The sequence below is a fragment of the Petromyzon marinus genome, chromosome 40 (genome assembly GCF_048934315.1).
Source record: "Petromyzon marinus isolate PM22_M1 ecotype Great Lakes invasive population chromosome 40, UKy_Petmar_22M1.pri1.0, whole genome shotgun sequence".
In the NCBI taxonomy this organism is placed as follows: Eukaryota; Metazoa; Chordata; class Hyperoartia; order Petromyzontiformes; family Petromyzontidae; genus Petromyzon; species Petromyzon marinus.
In genome coordinates, this window is record NC_133706.1 from 967,233 (window position 1) to 986,210 (window position 18,978).

The following is an 18,978-nucleotide window of genomic DNA, read 5'->3' on the forward strand; positions in this document are numbered from 1 at the left end:
TAACGCTCCCCACTCACGCACACCCACGCGCGTTAGTTCACGTGCATATGCACGCGCGCACATAACAGCACAGGTTGAGACGGGTAGGCGATGGCGTACTTTGCGTGACGGACTTGGGGTCCTTGACGTCGGGCTTGGCTTCCTCTTTAGCGCCACCCCCGCCCCAGCCGCCCCACCCCCAGCCGCTGAACCAGCCCTCCTTCTTCTCCTCCTGGCCCTGGGTCACCAGCGATGAGCCGAAAATCTTCTGACCCGACTTCTTGGCCTGCGTCAGTGCCGGGCGATCACACAGGTACGCACGTACGCACGCACGCACGCAAACACACGCTGTCAAAACAACCTCCCGCCTCTTTTGTGGTGGCGGACGGCCACGCTGTGTGGCATTGTGAGCAATGCCATTGGGCTGATGCGAAGTCAGCTGTTTACCCACATGGCACCCTCACAACCACCACAGTGGCAAACGGGGACGCTGGACGGGTTGGTAGCGCAGTGCGCTAACCGCTGCACTACCGCTCATCACACACACACACACAAAGACAAAGATCCCCTGTTAAGCTTGAACAGACTGTTGCGCTAAGTGCTGTCAGCGAGCACCTTTGAAGGCCGGCACGGCACACGAGGGGGTGGGTGGCCAGCACCATGCCCAGCCACCTTTGTCTCCCTAGTGGCAATGTTTACACTCCGCACCAGGTATTCATTTGAGGCCGAGTCAATCTAGGGGAGGCCCAGAACCGATTCAGATCATCGTTATTTGACCGTGAGCAGGAATCGAACTCGAGTCGCCGGGTTTATCGCTGCATTACCGCTCCTCTCACACACACCCACGCACACAGGAATGCGTGCACACAAACACACATGCACACAGGAATGCGTGCACACAAACACACACACACATGCACACAGGAATGCGTGCACACATACACACACATACACACAGGAATGTGTGCACACAAACACAGACACACATGCACACAGAAATGCGTGCACACACACATGCACACAGGAATGCGTGCACACAAACGCACACACACGTCCATAGAGAGACACACACAAGCGCAAATATCACCCATGTTGCCTTAACTGTTGGGGAAAGTGCAGTTAGGGAGCACCTATTAAGGTCAACACGGCACACAACGGGGGTTGCGTGGCTTGCACAATTCCCGGTCGCCTTTGTCCCCCCTAGAGCTGAAGTTTACACAATACACCAGGTCCTCGTTTAAAGCTCAGTGGACCCAGTAGAGCCCCTGGACCTATTCAGATACCACTCGCCACTGCTGCTGCCAGGCGTTGAATGCAGGTCACCGGGTTCGTAGCAGGAATTAATACTGATATATATCGGCAGGAATTGATGTACCGTATTTTCCCGCATATAAACCACTTTTAACAAACAAAACAACACCCTGCGGGGTATATGGAGGTGCGGGCTATCCCAAACATATTTTACACGTGTGACATGTCATAACTCGTTTCATTTTTTTATGGTAGGACTATCTACTATGCAACACTTACCTTTGACTAAAGCACTGGTGAATAAACCACTCACACTAAAATTGCACACGTTATCACGTTTTAAATTATTCGAATTGTTTCTACAATGAAACGACAATGTTTGAAGTGGGTGCACTTTGTTTACCGGCGACGGGAGTACTGGGAGGAGAGAGGTGGGGGTTGGGGGGGTGGGGCAGCTGAGGGGAGAGAGGTGGGGGTTGGGGGGTGGGGCAGCTGGGGGGAGAGAGAGGTGGGGGTTGGGGCAGCTGGGGGGAGAGAGAGGTGGGGGGTGGGGCAGCTGAGGGGAGAGAGGTGGGGGTTGGGGGGTGGGGCAGCTGGGGGGAGAGAGAGGTGGGGGGGCGAGGCAATGGCGTCACCGTAGTGCCGCTATTATCTGCACAGTGCGCAATCTACCAGTGCTAAAACTGTACTTATCTACCAGTTATGTTACTTATTGAATATTTACTTTTGTTACTTATTTACTGTTTTAAGTTCACTCGTTTCCAGTTAGTTTGTTTTCTTTGTGCACGTTATGATTTTAATCTTAACAATTGATAGTGGAATGTATTACAAATGTCAACTTCGTATAAATGATGGAATTAAGCTGCGGTAACGACGTTAAAGATATGAATGCATGCGGGGTATATGGAGGTGCGGGCTATCTGAAATTTGTTTTCCACAAAATGCTATTTTTGCGGCATATATGCGTATGCAGGCTATATGCGGGAAAATACGGTACTTTTGCCAGTTGTACTTATATTGGTACTTATCTATTTATGTATTTATTTTTGGTGATTGCATTATACTTTTTTGTTGTTGTAACCTTCTGACCCACCCCCACTGTACATTTGTAAAAAAAAAGATCTTCATAGCTCATCGGATTTGTCCAGGATAAACAAAGATTCTGATTCTGAAGCGCGGCGTGCTAACCAGAACGCGACCGCTTTGCACACGCACGCACAGGAGCGTGCGCAATCTCACACAGACCGAGAGACACACGTGCTCTGCGTGCGGGAGGAAACCGGACTGCGATGCAGAGAGCCCACGCATGCCACACTCTGGAATAACGCTCAAAACGTCCACACGGATAGGCTCATGAACCCACTTGCTGCCCTCAGCCCCGATATACGTACCTCGGCCTCTGCTTGCTGCCGAGCCAGAGTAATGTTGAAGACGTCCAGATCTTTCTCCAGTTCCTGCAACGTCACCACCACCACCATCACCACCACCGTGAATTTTACACCATGCCCACAGCCGTGCACGAGCCAGCCACCTTCTGTAGGGTGCCATCATTTGTTGTTGTTGTCGTTGTTGTCCTCTTTGTCTCAACTAAATTCAACTCTTGGGCTTGCCATGCCAGGTGACTCGGCGGTAGAGTGAGCAGCTTCGCAATCGGAAGGTTACGAGATCCAATTCCGGTTTGGGGGTTGACCCAGCCCATCATCTCCCGGGGGTTGATCAAATTAATACCACTTTGCGGGGGAAGTCAACAGGGAGTTTTGCATTGGGTGACCTCAACACTGCCATAGGAATGTGGAGTTTACAGCAATGCCTCGGGGCTGTAAACATGAGAGGAGCACCAATGTCTCAATGCTCGTCGGAGTAGAAAATCATTTAGACTTTGACGACAACGTGAATACATTTACATTGGGAAGTTTCACAAAAAAAGCAGTGCACAATAATAATTTACATTTGTAAGGCGCATTTCACCCGTAGATCCCAATGCACTTGGGGAGGAAACCGAAGAACCCGCAGAAAACCAATGCACTGGAATAACGCTCAGAGAGTTCCACGCAGGTAGGTTAATCGCCACGCGGCGTTAAGAGGACGTCCTCCGAAAGTTGACACGACTACACGCGGTGGGGGGGGGGGGGGGGGGTGTTGCCGGGGCGGTACCCGGCGGAGTGGAGCGATCGCCTCACCTGCAGCTCCTCGAGGAGGTAGGCGGGTGCGGTGCGCTGGGTGAGCTTCTGTCGGTAGAGCTGGCAGTAGGTGCGCAACTTGGTGCGGTGCAGGCGGATGTGCTTCCAGGACCACGCCGAGGCGTTTCGCCGCACCGTCTCCTCCAGCACGCCCTTGGTCACGTAGCCCCACCTGGGCGCGCGCGCACCGGGAGGGCAAGAAGAGGGGGCGGCACCCACAGAAGAAGAGCGACAGAGGGGCGGCGATCCTCATATTACTGTCTGTGGCCAAGCGTGCTGCTAACCTCCGATTAACACTGGTGGCTACATGCGGTGCGCGAAAGGGGTTCACAACATAGATACGTACATCGATATGATAGTCACGCCATATCTTTTTAAGGTTTCAGTAACTTAATATTGTAATTGTGCTGTAAGCAGTCTAAACATTATCTGCCTGAGCCGACTTACACCACGGGGAATTTATAATTTAACGTTAATTTACGCTTCGTGCAATATTTTCTAATTCTCATGTGACACTTTGTGTTTTTGCTCCGATTTATGTTTGCGTCATCGCTGTACTTGATGTTATTTTGTTTTGCGTTCGTCATTTTGGTGACCCTGGTCACTGTTGCAAATGTCCTGGTCCCTTGAATTCTCACCTGGAGGTGAAATAGAATTTGGTTGGCTGAGCCACTCAGAAAAGAGCAGCCAAATACAGGCAAGAGTCAAAATCACGAGGGATCGGAGGGAGCAGGGTTGTGGAGCATGTGTGTACGTACCTATGTTGATGTTCTTTCGCACCGTACGTAGCCAACCGTGCTAATTGGAGGTGCGGAGGAAGAACAACAAACTAAACGCAAAAAGCAGTTGTAAAGAAATGAGTTTTCAATTTAGACAGAAAGGTGCATAGCTCCTGTGGCTTATGACCATCGGAAGGAAGAGCGTGCCAGACGGCCGCAGGAGCAAGGCGAGCAGAGAGGCTGGAGAGAAGAGAGCGGAGAGATGGAGAGATGGAGGGAGGCAAAGAGGGAGGCGAGTGGGACCACCACTCACCATGCACGTGGATGTCCCTTGGCGGGAACTTGGGGGCGGTACTTGCGGTAGGGCAGGTTGCGGGTCATGAGGTCGTAGGACTCCAGTACCTCCATGATGCTCAGGTACTGTCGAGTCAAAAAAGTGCCCTCGTTGTCTACATCATCATCAATGTCGTCATCGCCACCGATAACATAGCAGCCGCCACTCGCCACCAAGTGACTTCACCGTGGCTCTTCTGCCAGGCTGGGCGCACTGAGGACACGTGAAGTGCATAATGCTTGCTAGCCATGACACCACGCCAGCGTCAAACAACCAAGCTCCCAATATAGGTCCTATCACCTGCTTGCTTTCCTGCCTGCTGCAGGCATTGCACCATGGATGTACAGGCGACTGTTACGTGCGACAGCTCCATTTCAACATCTCCACGTAATTCATCAACCCCCTTGCCAGTCGCACACCGTCCCAACTTGGATATCGATCACCGCTCGTTCACCGTCGCCGAGTCCTAGAATCCTGGAGCTCCACGACAGACGGCACTGTGGGGGCCCCCACCATCACCACAGGGGCTGCGGCCGTCCAAGCAGAAGGCCCAGCAGCGCCACCACTCGGCACGGGCAGTAAACGCTCGTTTACCAACGACGCTCACGTCCCAGAAAACAAAAAAATGTAAAGGCGTCCGTCGCTACCCACGCTACCCCGGACGCGACCCGCTGACCCCCACCACTCCCCCTGTGCCCCCAAGGCCGTGAACCCCTGACCTGCGGGCGGCACAGCTCGGTGTCGATGTCCTGCAGCGTCACGTCCAGGTTGATCTTGGGCATCGTGAGCTCCACGTCGCCCTTCGGGTTCATGCGCAGCTTTGCCGACGCGGATATCGGCCGGAAAACTGCGAGCGCCGTGGGGGGGACGACGAGACGTACATAGCGTGACGTCCAGCAACAACCGCCGCCACGACCAACAAGCTGCTGTCACCACGCCTCTTGCGCCAGGCTAGGTTCACGGTGACATGGCCCAGCGGTAGCACGCACGCAGGGCGTTGCAGAGGTTCACGATTCGAATCTGACAGGCCACCCTGGTTATTATCAGCGGCGTACTAACCATGAATTACTCCGCATCGTCTGCTTCAGAGTAGACGTTAATTATGAAATGATGCCACCATGATGCCACCCCCCTCTTTCCCCACCTCTCTAGTGTTTATTAAAAAACACAGCCAACCTTGTGCTATTCCAACTACGGGCTCTGTAAGTAAGAAGACGTAGGACCTATGTCAAGCAGTATGTTTACTGCTGGGGTGTACCATGTGTCGGAAAATGTGAATTTAAAAGAAGATTAAAAACTAATTTCCAAGATGCCTAAATCTCATGTGGTGCATGAGAGAAGAACACAGAGCACCCGGAGAAGACTCGCGCATAAATCAGGCTTCACACCACGGTAAAAACGTGTTTTCGGTGTCAATGCCTCCATCCACAAGACACTTCTTTACATCTCTCATTCAGCAATTCCCGCCTCTACCCACAATCCCTGACTTCATCACTGCAACGCGAATGGGTGCAGCATGGGCTAAAGCCACCTTAGTTCAAACTTGAGGTTTAAAGGTCAGAATTTGCCCAACATTGACAGATAGTGCGAGGAAGGAGAGCCACAAATTATACATGTATTGGCCTTGTTCTCTCTTCCAATATGAAATATGTCCTTTCTCTTCCTCATAACTCTGTTAATGGCACAGCCAAAGCTTTGTTCCGAGGCCACTTACTGTAGCAGAAGTCCTTAGGCATGAATTTGGAAGATGCAACGGTGTCTTTCAGCTGCCCCTGCAGGGAGACAAACACAATCGCGTTTTACAACGCTGTTCATCTCACGCTTCACCTTTGTGTGTGGGCTCAGTTACCGCACTCCAATCTCTGCGTCTCTTACAGAAATTATCGAATAGCAACCAAATACTGCAAAAAGTTGCATTGTTTTAGGGATCCGGCCGATTGAAAATCAGCCCAGTGAGAATAGTCTTTGGGCTCTGACTTGTGGCTGCAAGTACAGGGCAATAACCCTTTCATCAAGTTGACTGGTTTCCAAACGGGTTGGTCTCTGATAGCAACACAGCCTTACGCTGAACTTTTGTTCAAATTACACCATCCCTATGAGAGTTATTGTGATCTCCCCATTCCAGACAGACATAAATGTGGCCTCATAATAAAGGTTTTTGGGTTAGATCGCGTTTATTTATAAATGTGTCGTAACCCTCCACCACCCGACACGGCCAATCAGCAAAAAAAGTGTCACGTTGACAAAAGACAAATAATTCACTACTTCAGCCCACCGGTGTGTTGAAGAGTTAATCCACATTTACAGTTTGAGTACGACGTTTCGCTGGTAAATACTTCCAGCATCATCGGGCAATTCTGGCGAATTCTGGCGAATTGCCGGATGATGCTGGAAGTATTTACCAGCGAAACGTCGTACTCAAACTGTAAATGTGGATTAACTCTTCAACACACCGGTGGGCTGAAGTAGTGAATTATTTGTCTTTTGTCAACGTGACACTTTTTTTTGCTGATTGGCCGTGTCGGGTGGTGGAGGGTTACGACACATTTATAAATAAACGCGATCTAACCCAAAAACCTTTATTATGAATAATATTGGTCGCGAAAGCCTACGTGTTAAACTGATAAATGTGGCCTGTTTTCTCCGCGGTAGATCCGTAATAGCAGCACCACCTTTTCCGAAAGTTTAATTCACGTTGGACCATCTTTACGTAACAGAAGGAAGGATTGGAGAGTGCTAAAGAATGGAAAAGGTGCTATGGTGGTGAGATGTTAACTACCTCGCCTGGTATACTCGAGATTGTGGGTTCGATCCCGACCCTGACGCCTGCTGTATATTTGGAGTTTGAAAGTGTTCTCCCTGTGGTCGCGTTAATTTTTCTCTGGGTTTTTCCCCTCCACATTTAGAAATGTGCGTTTAGAGTATTTTGGCTGCTATAAATTTCCACATCATAAGCAACTTCGTTGAGCTATCATTTGTGGCCAGGTCACTTCTGAAAAAGAGCTATAAAGCTTCGTGGGCTTTTCCTGGTAAAATAAGAATTGTTTAGTTCACACGAAAACGCCCTATGGGGGTGCATGCAATGCACAGTGCATCTAATACAACGGCGTGCGCCCATCTAGAAGGCAGTAAACGCATTCAAGCATAGCAGAGGTGGGCGCTTAGCTAGGAAGGGCGGAAGCAGGCGTTAGTGCGGTGGGGCGTGCGAGCACTGACGTACCAGTGCCCTCTCCGCGCTGTCCCTCGAGTACATCGTGCAGTCCACATTCCAGTAGGCGGACAGGCAGTCCAGGCAGACAAGCTGCGGTGAACAGAATAATCAGAATCAGAATCTTGATTTAGACTGGAGGAGGAATCTGATGAGCTATGAAGCTCTTTTTCACAGATGTCCATTAGAGGCGGTTCAGCAAGTTACAACAACAAACAATACAAACAAAACGATAGGAGTGCCAATCAGAGAAAAGGTAAGCAAGTCACTAAAAAGAAGTAAAAATTAAGTACCGTATATAAGTACAAATTGTATAAGTACTAAATTACTTCAGATTTTTTTAACACCAAATGCAAACATAGGCAAGCCAGAAAAACAAGAAAAACAGTCCCAGACCACACCAAGACAACGCGCAGTCCCTCAATGACAACACGGTACACATTTAGCCCCTTTGACAATCCACTGCTGGATGAGTGAAAGCAATAACAATGATGCAATGTGGCAAAGGTCAGCCCGAGCCCTCTACCTTGTAGAAAATCTTGGCCTTGTCATCCAATAAGCATGGCTTCCAGTTCTGGTCTGATGTCTGAAAAACAAGTTGAAATCATGAACACCACCACCGCCATCATCGGCAAAGAACACTTCAAACTAAAATTATAATTGTATTTACCAGGTTAGGCCCACTGAGCTATACAGCTCTTGTCAGAAGCGAGCGACCTGGCCACAAATGATAGTGCAAACAAGTGGCTTATCATCATGTGGAAATGTATAGCAGACATAGTCTAAAGGTGTGTTGATTCTAAATGTGGAGGAAAGAACCGGAGGAGCCAAAGAAAAATGCACGCGACCACGGGGAGAGAGACATGCAAACTCCGAATATACAGCAGGCGTCAGAGTCGGGATCAAACCCACGACCTCTTGCATACAAGGCGAGGTAGTTAACATCTCGCCACCGTGCCGAGATATTTTCAGGCCAACTGGTATTTACGTGAAAAATTACTCAATTGGGATTACACAAAGCAACAGAAAAGCTCAGCGAAGTTCTTCCTGTACGTTGAACTTCTTTCGCACCATACGCAGCGAACCTCTATTGTAACTGAAAAATAAACGTAAATCGCTATCTTCTCAAATCGCTCCAATGAGGAATGAGCAGAGGCGATGCTCATCTCTCACTTGAAGCCCCGAGCCAGTGGTTGAAATTCCACATTCCTTTGGCGGGGGGTTCGAGTCTATCCATAGCACCACCACTGTTGCCTTCCCCACAAAGTGATCAACAACGCGAACACCAACTCATTAGGATAAATGTTGTCAACGATGCAATTTAAACGTTTGTGGTTTAGACCGCACGGCGGGGTGTCAATAACAGTAAAGTGGGAGGGAAGGCCTCAATTTGGCAGTGGAAATAGAATGGCTCGGTGGTGTTAATGGGAAGAGCGACCGCCATTTGGATCTCACCTTGAAGCTGAGCTCGCGGAGTGTGATTCCAACTGAAATCGGCTTTGCTGCGTTGTTAATCTGCACACACGCACACACGGGCATACGCGCACACATACATATGAAAAACAAAGTTTCCCCGTACAGCCTACGTATATCGTCTTGGCAAGTGCTATTAGCGAGCACCAATGAATGTCAATATGGCATACGAGGGGATGGTGTCACCAGCCCCAGTGCTGATGTATAAACATTGCACCAGGTACTCATTTAGGGCTGAGTCGGTCTCGGAGAGACACAGAACCGGTTCAAGATTTACAGCGCAGCGCGCCAACCACTACAGCAACCCCACTAGCCACACAGACAATGCACACATATGTGTAGACACACATATGTGTAGACACACAAAGCTAAGTCAGAGATCCCCCGTAAAGCCTTTTCAGACTATTAGGGCAAGTGCTGTTAGCGAGCAACTATTAAAGCTAGAACGGCACACAAGGTGGTGGTTGGCCAGCACCACGCCCAACCACCTTTAACCCCCAAGTGGTGGTGTTTACACCCCGCACCAGGTTCTCATTTGAGTCGACCTAGGGGAGGCCCAGGACCAGTTCTAATAATCGTCACTGATGTTAGCCATGAGCAGGATTTGAACTCAGGTCGCCGGGTTCATAGCGCAGAGCGCTAACCGCTACTACACTGCCGCTCCACACGCGTAGGCACAGGCACACACACAAACAGCCCTCACTCACGTTAACAGTACTTCATAACCATTACACAGCAGGCACATTGACGTCACTTTTATATGGCAGAACAAGCTTTCCCAGAAGACCTTATCTCCATGTAGATATCCCACTGGTAACATAAAGTGCTCCTACCAAAGTGGATCAGCCTGGCCACAAATCCACGCCAGCTGATTCCTGGCCAAAATTCAGAAAATTCACAAAAGGACTTTGCCATGTGCTAAACAAATGGCTAAAACTCATTGTGTATAGGACGATAAACAATTGCGTTCAATGTAACAATATACAGTGGATCGCAAGCAGAAGGTTACGAGTTCAAATCCTGGTTGGTGGGGGTTGACTTAGCCCAAAGATGATCATTCCTCTGGGGTTGATCAAATGAGTACCACTTTATAAATACACAGAAGTTGATGATCACTTTGTCAGGAAGTCACCACTGGTTGTTTCATGGACAGACTCACCCCCGCTGTAGGAATGTGGAATTTCCACCAATGACTCAGGACTTTTAATGGGAGATGAGCAATGCCTCAATGCTATTGGCTGGCCATCAAACAAAGACGGCCACTGCATTGCACGCTTTCAGATGCACGTCTGCGGCTGTCTGGAATGATCTTCCTTCCCATATTATGAAGCCACTGGAACTATGCACTTTTAAATCTAGATTGAAAACTCATTTCTTCACAACCGCTTTTTGTGTTCGGTTTGTTGTCCTTCCTCCACAGCCCCGATCGGAGCGGTTGGCTACATCCGGTGCAAAAGAAGAACACACGTACGTACACATATGCTGCACAAACCTGCTCTCTCCCATCCCTCGTGATTTTTAGTCTCGCCCCTATTTGGCTACGCTTTTACGCGTGTACGCACATACACGCACGAGCGGTGATGCCCCCCCCCGCGTCCTCAGCGTACCGAGACGTCTCGTGAGACCGGCGTCTCCAGATTTGGTTTACGCCTCGGCACAGCAGCCAGCGGAAAAGCATCCGCACCGTGCGCGAGCGCCCCGCGCTGGCTCGGCTCGGATGTGCCAGTGGAAAAGGGTTAGGAGCGACGTCATTTTAAGCTGGGCGTGAGGAACCCGTCCGTCCGGTCGACCACGCGCGCGGTCGACGCTCGGCATCGCCCCGCCAACCGCGCCCGGCTCACCTCGTCCTCGTAGCGCACGTGGATGCCGGAGACGGTCACCTGCAGGTTTTTGATCACCTGCGCCACCAGCTTCTCCGTGAACGAGTCGGCCTGCACCGTGGTCGGGTTTTCTGCGGTGACAAAAGGACGAAGATCCCCCCCCCCCCCACGTCAACAGACTGTTGGGGCGAGTGCTGTTAGCGAGCACCGATGGAGGCTGGCGTGGCACATGAGGGGGCGGTGTGACCAGCGCCACGTCCGACCGCTTTTGTCTCTCCAGTGGCGATGTTTTAAGCATCGCACCAGATACTCATTTGTGGCTGAGTGGACCTAGGGGAGGCCCAGGACTGCATTTGAGATTTAAAATAAGCAAAGATAGCCACGGTACAACAATATTTTTCGAGACGGACGATACAATTCCCATGGATCGTATATCATACAAAATATCGATATTGCAGCAACCGTAGTTGCTTTAAGATGTCGCAACCGCTACCGCCCTCCTCCCACCCCCACCCCCACCCCCTTTCACCCCCCCCCCAACTCACTGTTACTGTCTTCATCATCCCCGTGTTTGTGTTCTACTGCCCTAGATTATCACCGACCACTGATCTCCTCAGCCTTGCCCAATGCAGCACTCTCCCTTCTTGCGAAGTGATGTCCCATAATGCTGTGCGTTCCCAAGATGCTGTGCGTTCCAATGCGGCCACCCTCTGTAGCCCACCCCTAACATTTTCCAAGCTTGTTTGATTGCGAGCTCTCGACTGTCCACCTTTATCGATATCGTCGTAAGCCACGATCAATCCACTGCAGGAAGAAACCATCCCCAAGCTCACGGTCCAGCAATGTAACAATACGCCTAGCACCTGCACACGAGACGATTTGCCCACTCCATCTCCGCGGTGGACTCCCTCTCGGGGCGCGTTCCCTCCCTTGGGCTGCCACTCCATCATTAGTCTCGACCGCCGGCCATCGCACCTTCTCGCGACATTTCCTGCCCAATCCCACCGACCCTCTTATCCACGGTCGACAAGACGTCTCTAACTTAAGAACGTTCCCTCCATGCACCTCTGAACGCTTCGTTCAAATTCACCGCCCTCCGCTAAATGACGTCTCTCCCTGCGCCGCACCGCGCCCCCCTCACCGCGCTCGGCTGCCTTCATCATGGCCTCCTCGATGCGCCGGAGCTCCCTCTGCTTCAGCTCCAACTGCTGCTTCTCCTCTTTCTCCGCATCGTACTTGATGCCTGCAAGTCACGCACACACGAACACGAGTGCACTCGCACACGCACGTACACGCACAGGTGTGCGCACGCACACACGCATGCACTCGCGAAGGCATACGCACGCACGCACGCACGCGTGTGCGCACATGCACAAACGCATACGTGCACACATGCATGCAGGCACACACCCCAAGAATGCAAGCACATGCACACATACACGCATCGGTAACGCAATCAGGATTAAAAATACGGGAAAAGGGACAAATTGTCCCCAATTAAATAAACACAACTGAACAATTAATGACATCGTGGGTAACAAGGGGGGGTGGCGGTGGCGGCGGCGGTAAAGGCAACGCACTGGCACTGGGCACCACGAGCAGGTAGACGCCCTCCAGGCTGGCAATCACCGCCTCCTTGTACAGGTTCTTCCATGGTATCTTCAGGGTCAGCTTCCCTATGGGAGGCAGCGGCAGGGTGGCCGTGGCAGGCCATCACCAGAGGGACGCAGACACAAAGACAAAGGCCCCCCCCCCCCCCCCCGTAGAGTGCTGCCCGAGAGCGCCTATGAAGGGCCGCCGTGGCGCGTGAGGGCACTGCGGGGGCTAGCATTGCATCTGTCTCACCAGAACCCATGTTTTACATTCCGTACTTGGTAATCATTTAAGGCCGAGTAGACCTAGGGTACGCCTAGGAGAGCATGCAGATATACGACTGGTCTTTGATGTTAGCCGTGGCCGGGAATCAAACTTGGGTCACTGAATTTGGAGCGCAAAACTAAAAATAACTTGATTCTTGTAATCGAACTGTGATGCCAAATTCATTGACTTACGGTGGAGTGGGAATCATAAAATAAATGCAAAAGAACAAAAGCACCAATACAGGGCGGCTGCTATTTAGCAGTGGACAGAGAATGACAATGCCATACGCGATGATATTGACACTTACCGATGTGCCCAACCTTGACTTTGAACGGGACGTCCAGCTCACTCTGCCAGACAGAGACAGATAGACGGGTTAACTATGTGCATGTCTCTCTCAATCCTCAGAATCTCACACACGAGACAAAGTCCCCCGTATCGCCTGAACAAACTTTGTTGGGGCAAGTGCCGTTTTCGAGCACCTATGAAGGCCGGCACAGCACACGCGGGGGTGGGTGGCCAACACCACGCCCGGCCGCCTTTGTCTCCCCAGTGATGATGTTTGATACACGTACCATGTACTCATTTGAAGCCGAGTTGACACACACACACCCACACTGTAAAGCCCACTCGCATCATCCATAACTCCGCAACAACAAAACCCTGACGTTTCGCGAGTCGCACGCTCAACTGACATTGACAGCACATGTCAGGCAGGCCAAGCCTGAGAGCTACTACAGTAAACTTGGCACCCATTTCCATCTCACTCGGGTTCCAATACGCTTCTTCTCCTGCTCGGCTGTCAAATATGTTGACAAATAATAGACGCCCGTGTTTGGTGTAAAAATTACTTGGTTCATTCCATCACGGTGGGGGTTGTATATTCTTAAGTGATCAGCATGACACTTAAAAACGTCTGGCACTTTAAGCTGGCCCTGCCCTCTTAGTGAACAACTGTTCCAACTTCTATGTGGGATGCCCAATGCAAATATTTATTCAAATGTTTCTAGTTTGTAAAGAGAGGCTCAGCTATACTTGTGCCAAATTTAAGCTGCATTGACCTTCCGTAACGTCCACAGTAATTGCATGAAGCACACCAAGTCACGGACGTCTATGCGTATATTTATTAAATAATACTTGTATATCATGTTTGGCAACAATATAATTAGGGTGGAGCAGTAGCGCACTGTGTTACGCAATGTGTTACTGCGCACCGAGCGATCCAAGTTCGATATCTAATCACAGGTATCATCGACGATGAGTGACCACATCAGAACCGTTCATGGACATTCTCCTCCCCTTCACACTCTCACACCACCCAGTGCGCTCAAGTTTGGACAAATAACCCACACTGCCAGGCGTGGGTGGCCCCTCATCCAGCAGTGGTTCGGTTAAAGGGCTATAAATACACCCAAGGGTGCCATCTGGCAAGACGTTAAATACATCGCCTGGTATACAGGAGGTGGTGGTTCGATCCCAACCCTGACGAACATATATTTGGAGTTTGCATGTTCTCCCCGTGGTTGTGTGGATTTTTGTCCGGGTCCTCCGGTTTTTCCCTCCAAATTTAGAATCAACGTGCATTTAGAATATTTGGCTGTAATAAATGTCCGCATATGTGTCACTTCGGAGAGCTATCGTTTGCTGCCAGGTTGCTTCTGAAAAAGAGCTATATAGCTCAGTGGGGCTTTACCTGGTAAAATAAAAATATATATAGTTTCATAGTTTCGTAAACATTCAAATCCAACCGGTTCTGTAAATGACGATAAGAGCCATCAAAACATGGGAGTCTTGCCTTCCTGCTGCTTGAGAGCACACATTTGTGCATTGTTGTGTCTACATACATGCGTCCACCAGTTGGGCAATTAGTCAGCCAGACAATCGGTTAACCACCCAAGATAGATAGCTGATGAGGGCAACCAGCCCCTAACTGGCTTGAGCAACTCAATCCCTGTAATGGGCAGTCACCCTGAATCACGGGCAAGCCAGTAAACGAGGTGAGAGGAGGCAGCAGCACTGCCCCGCATACCGGCGCACGCTCTGGCAAGGCCAGCGCTTTCATACAGCAACCCCTGGCCACGGGAAATAGAAGCTTTTCCGGTCTCACTAAAATAGCTCGAGCCGGCAGCCCAGCTATGCGAGAAGGGAGCCGTGGGCATCTTCTGTGCCGCGCTATGTCACTCGCCGTACAGTCCGACGGGCAGATAGCAGGGGCGGGGGGATGTGGCCCAACAGTAGCGCGTTCGCCACTTGGTGCAGAAGTTCGTGGTTCAAATCAGGCAGGCAGCCCTGGCTATTACTGCGGGTGTAGTTTGTGCGTTTATTTGTGCATGTGTGTGAGCATGCATGTGTACGTATACAGGCAGGGAGCAGTAGTGTAGTGGTTAAGTGTGTTGCGCTACGTATCTGCGACCAGAGTTCGGTTCCTGCTCACGGCCACCACCAGTGACGATTATCTGAACTGGTCCTGGGCCTCCCCTAGGTCGACTCGGCGTCAAATGTGTACCTAGTACGGTGTGTAAACATCGCCACTTGGGAGACAAACACAGCAGGGCGAGGTGCTAGCCACTCACCCCCTCGTTTACTGCGCCAGCTTTCATAGGTGCTCGCTAACAGCAAATGCCACCAACCAAAAGTCAGTTAAGGCTAAAGGGGGGTCTTTGTCTTTGTATATAGGTGCTCGCTAACAGCACCTTGAGTCGCGCACTGCGTTCAGAACCCAGCGACCCCAGTTCAACTCCCACTCACGACCAATATCGGTGGTGAATATATGAACCGGTCTTGGGCCTCCCCTAGGTCGAAGCAGCCTTAAATGAGTGTCTGGTGCACTCTGTAAACACCAGTGCAGGGGAGACAAAGGCAGCTGTGTATCATGTTGACCACCCACCCCCTCGTGCACCATGCCGGCTTTAATTGGTGCTCGCTAACAGCACCTGCCCCAACAATCAGTTAAGGCTATATGGGGGATATTTGTCTGTGTGTGCATGTGTACTGTTGCGTAGACGTGAGCATACGAGTTTGTCCTCGTGCAATCCTTACCAAAGCATTTTCTTTGAGCACCAAGTTCTCCAAGACAGCATCACCTGCAGCACAAAACAACACGGCAATATTATTTTATTTCACTCTTGTCCCTCACCTCCGATAAGCACGGTTCGCCGTGTACGGTGCAAAAAAAGTTCAACATACATACAGGAAGAACTTCGCTGAGTTTCTGTTGCTTTGTGTAATATCAATTGAGTCATTTTTCACGTCAATACCAGTTGGCCTGAAAATATTTCGGCACGGTGGCTAGGAGATGTTAACTACCTCGCCTGGTATGCAGGTGGTCGTGGGTTCGATCCCGACCCTGACGCCTGCTGCTGTATATTTGGAGTTTCCGTGTCTTTCTCTCTCTCATCATCATCACGTAGGCTAGGAGATGTTAACTACCTCGCCTGGTACGCAGGTGGTCGTGGGTTCGATCCCGACCCTGACGCCTGCTGCTGTATATTTGGAGGTTGTGTATTCTCCCTGTGGTCTCGTGGATATTTTACCCTCCACATTTAGCAACGTGTGTTTGGAGAACTTGTATGCTATAAATGCCCACATGATATGCCACTGCCTTGAGCTATTATTTGTGGGCTTCTGAAAAAGAGCTATTTCGCTCAGTGGGCCTTATCTGGTCAAATAAAAAATAGTTCTCTAATTTATAGTTACCTTGTTTGTTTATTTTCAGCGTTTTCTTTATGCAGGAAGGGAACTCCAATTTGCTAATGTGGTTAATCATCGGATTCATCCGTGATAAAGAAAGATTCTGATCCTGATAATGACGACATCGTCCGGTGGACGGCGACACCGACAGTTAATTTTTTTTTTACAAACTCCACGTTGACAGGCGCCACAGTAGGGAACCAAACCCGGTCCCTTCTTGCTGTAAGGCACAAGCGTTGTCACTGCATCGCCACCCTGCCGCCATAGAGAAAGGGCCAACCACGTATGACACTCGGGCTAAGAAACAGGAACATTATGCTCTACACACATATACCCATGTACACAATAACAAACGCGGCCCCTGTAAATTAATCTCATTAAGTTTCACTCAAATAACCAATTGCGATGACTGCCAGATCGACCTTGCAAGAGGCACACACACTCCCAAGCACCGCTGCCGGAACGACTCCCACAAGCTTCTAAATAGAGGGAGGACGCTTAGTTTTCCACCCGGGTAAACCTTCCCCTAAGAGAGAATGCATCTCAGTTGGCTCACACCCATAAATAATAATAATACACAAAGATCCCCCATGGAGCATTGAACAGACTGCTGGGGCGAGTGCTGTTAGCGAGCACCGATGGAGGCTGGCGTGGCACACGAGGGGGCGGTGTGGCGAGCGCCACGCCCGACCACGTTTGTCTCCGCAGTGGCGATGTTTCACGCATCGCACCAGGCGCTCATTTGTGGCTGAGTGGACCTAGGGGAGGCCCGCGACTGGGTTCAGATCATCGTCACCGGTGTTGGCCGCGAGCAGGAATCGAAATCGGGTAGCCGGGTTCGTAGCGCGGCGCGCTGATGTCTCGACCCCCGCTCCCCGCAGTGCACGCAGACACGCTTCGTCACGCCCACCGCCAATGCGCTAACCGCTGCGCCACCGCTCGCCGCACATACGCACGCACGCAGCGTAATGGCGTAACCCCCCTGCGAGCTGCTTACACTGCGAGATAAACAAGTGGTAGGACAGGCAGCCGGGAAGGCGGCCAAGGTACGAGAAGCACCGCCCGGCTGTGTACGCACCAAATGAATAAGGGGCGGGGGTGAGCATCGCTGCTGTTGGCTGCTCGGTGGGTCGTCACTGTCCAGTCCACCATTCGGGTTTTTTGACCGAATGCTTAAAGAAAAGCGGTGCAATTCCAGGTAACGTGTGAACACACACGAATTGTAAACAATTGTTTTTACGAGCACAGTTAGCTGCATCTATGTTGAGCACCAAAATTCATTTGAATACAATTATTCATCACACGCGGAACAAGCTTTTATTCATCATCGGTATAATAAATCAAACAATCACGTGAAAAGAAAACCGAGATTTCTATGTAAAAATAACATTAAACAATTTATAAACGTTATGAGACCTCCTTTGCCAGAAACAAGATATAGGAATAGGTTTTACCCTTTTAACTGGCACAAAAACTGACACCTTTATTCAAGGCATCATGTTTGCAATGACCACAACACAAGCAGTCAAAATGCAAACATTTGCAAACATTTGCATTTTGACTGCTTGTGTTGTGGTCATTGCAAACATGATGCCTTGAATAAAGGTGTCAGTTTTTGTGCCAGTTAAAAGGGTAAAACCTATTCCTATAATTTATAAACGCCTACGTTTCCGCGAGAAGGAAGGCAATTCCCAGTCGTTACTCGCATTCAGTGCCCCATATGTACGACGAAACGGATGGGCCTTCGGCTGCCTCTTAAAAGTCGTGGTGGATTTGACGCTGAGCATATGAGCCTCATGGCGGGACCCCGGGGGTCCTGAATAAACAGAAGTAGAAATTGTAATCAATTTATTTTTGGCGACTCCGTCCAATCACGCACAATAAACGCCACGACCCACCAGAAATCAATCCTCTCGTTCTTCACCAAGCATTCGTCGCTGCCAAAAATTGCCGTAGCCATAAACAAAACTTTGAAACTTTGATTAGCGCATCGTGTAGAGCTCGTGGAGAGGATACATTGCCGTATTGTTCGCCTTCAACAGACATAAAATGACGTCACAATGCGGTTTATGCGAGAGCCGGGGGATTATGGGACCCCGGGGTCCCGCCATAAGGTTCGTGTATCCACAAGCAGTGTTCGTGAGCGTCTATTAAACAATTAGCACAGAGCACAAATTGGTGGCATGGCAAGCGTGTCACGGCCGGCCGCCTTTGTCTCTGCAAATGCTGATGCTTGCACACCACACCAGGTACTCAATTAAGGCCGAATTGACCGTAAGGGAGGCTCGACACCAATTCTGATATCACCGGGTTCGTAAAGCAGGGGCTGGCGTTCACCACGAAGTGGCTGCGACGCTGCCAAGTAGCTGGAGCCAGACAAGGTGCACTGTGCAGCCAAGTGACATCACGAAGGGACACACACACGTGCACACACACACACGTGCACACACACACACACGTGCAC

At 50.4% G+C, this 18,978-nt stretch overlaps 1 protein-coding gene across 3 annotated transcripts in view; it reads right to left on the minus strand.

The window, feature by feature from the left end:
- LOC116950717 (intermembrane lipid transfer protein VPS13A-like) overlaps window positions 1-18,978 on the minus strand; it is a 120,392-nt gene that overhangs the window by 80,747 nt on the left and 20,667 nt on the right. For all 3 annotated transcript variants that reach the window (XM_032968713.2, XM_032968712.2, XM_032968715.2), the window contains exons 2-15: window positions 15,864-15,907; window positions 13,132-13,174; window positions 12,545-12,640; window positions 12,106-12,207; window positions 10,986-11,095; window positions 9,127-9,186; window positions 8,198-8,257; window positions 7,684-7,764; window positions 6,178-6,235; window positions 5,183-5,310; window positions 4,443-4,549; window positions 3,411-3,582; window positions 2,622-2,684; window positions 100-265 (exon numbers count right to left, since the gene is read on the minus strand). In XM_032968713.2, coding sequence (XP_032824604.2) covers window positions 100-265; window positions 2,622-2,684; window positions 3,411-3,582; window positions 4,443-4,549; window positions 5,183-5,310; window positions 6,178-6,235; window positions 7,684-7,764; window positions 8,198-8,257; window positions 9,127-9,186; window positions 10,986-11,095; window positions 12,106-12,207; window positions 12,545-12,640; window positions 13,132-13,174; window positions 15,864-15,907 — 1,290 coding nt within the window. The remainder of the gene's footprint in view (window positions 1-99; window positions 266-2,621; window positions 2,685-3,410; window positions 3,583-4,442; window positions 4,550-5,182; window positions 5,311-6,177; window positions 6,236-7,683; window positions 7,765-8,197; window positions 8,258-9,126; window positions 9,187-10,985; window positions 11,096-12,105; window positions 12,208-12,544; window positions 12,641-13,131; window positions 13,175-15,863; window positions 15,908-18,978) is intronic.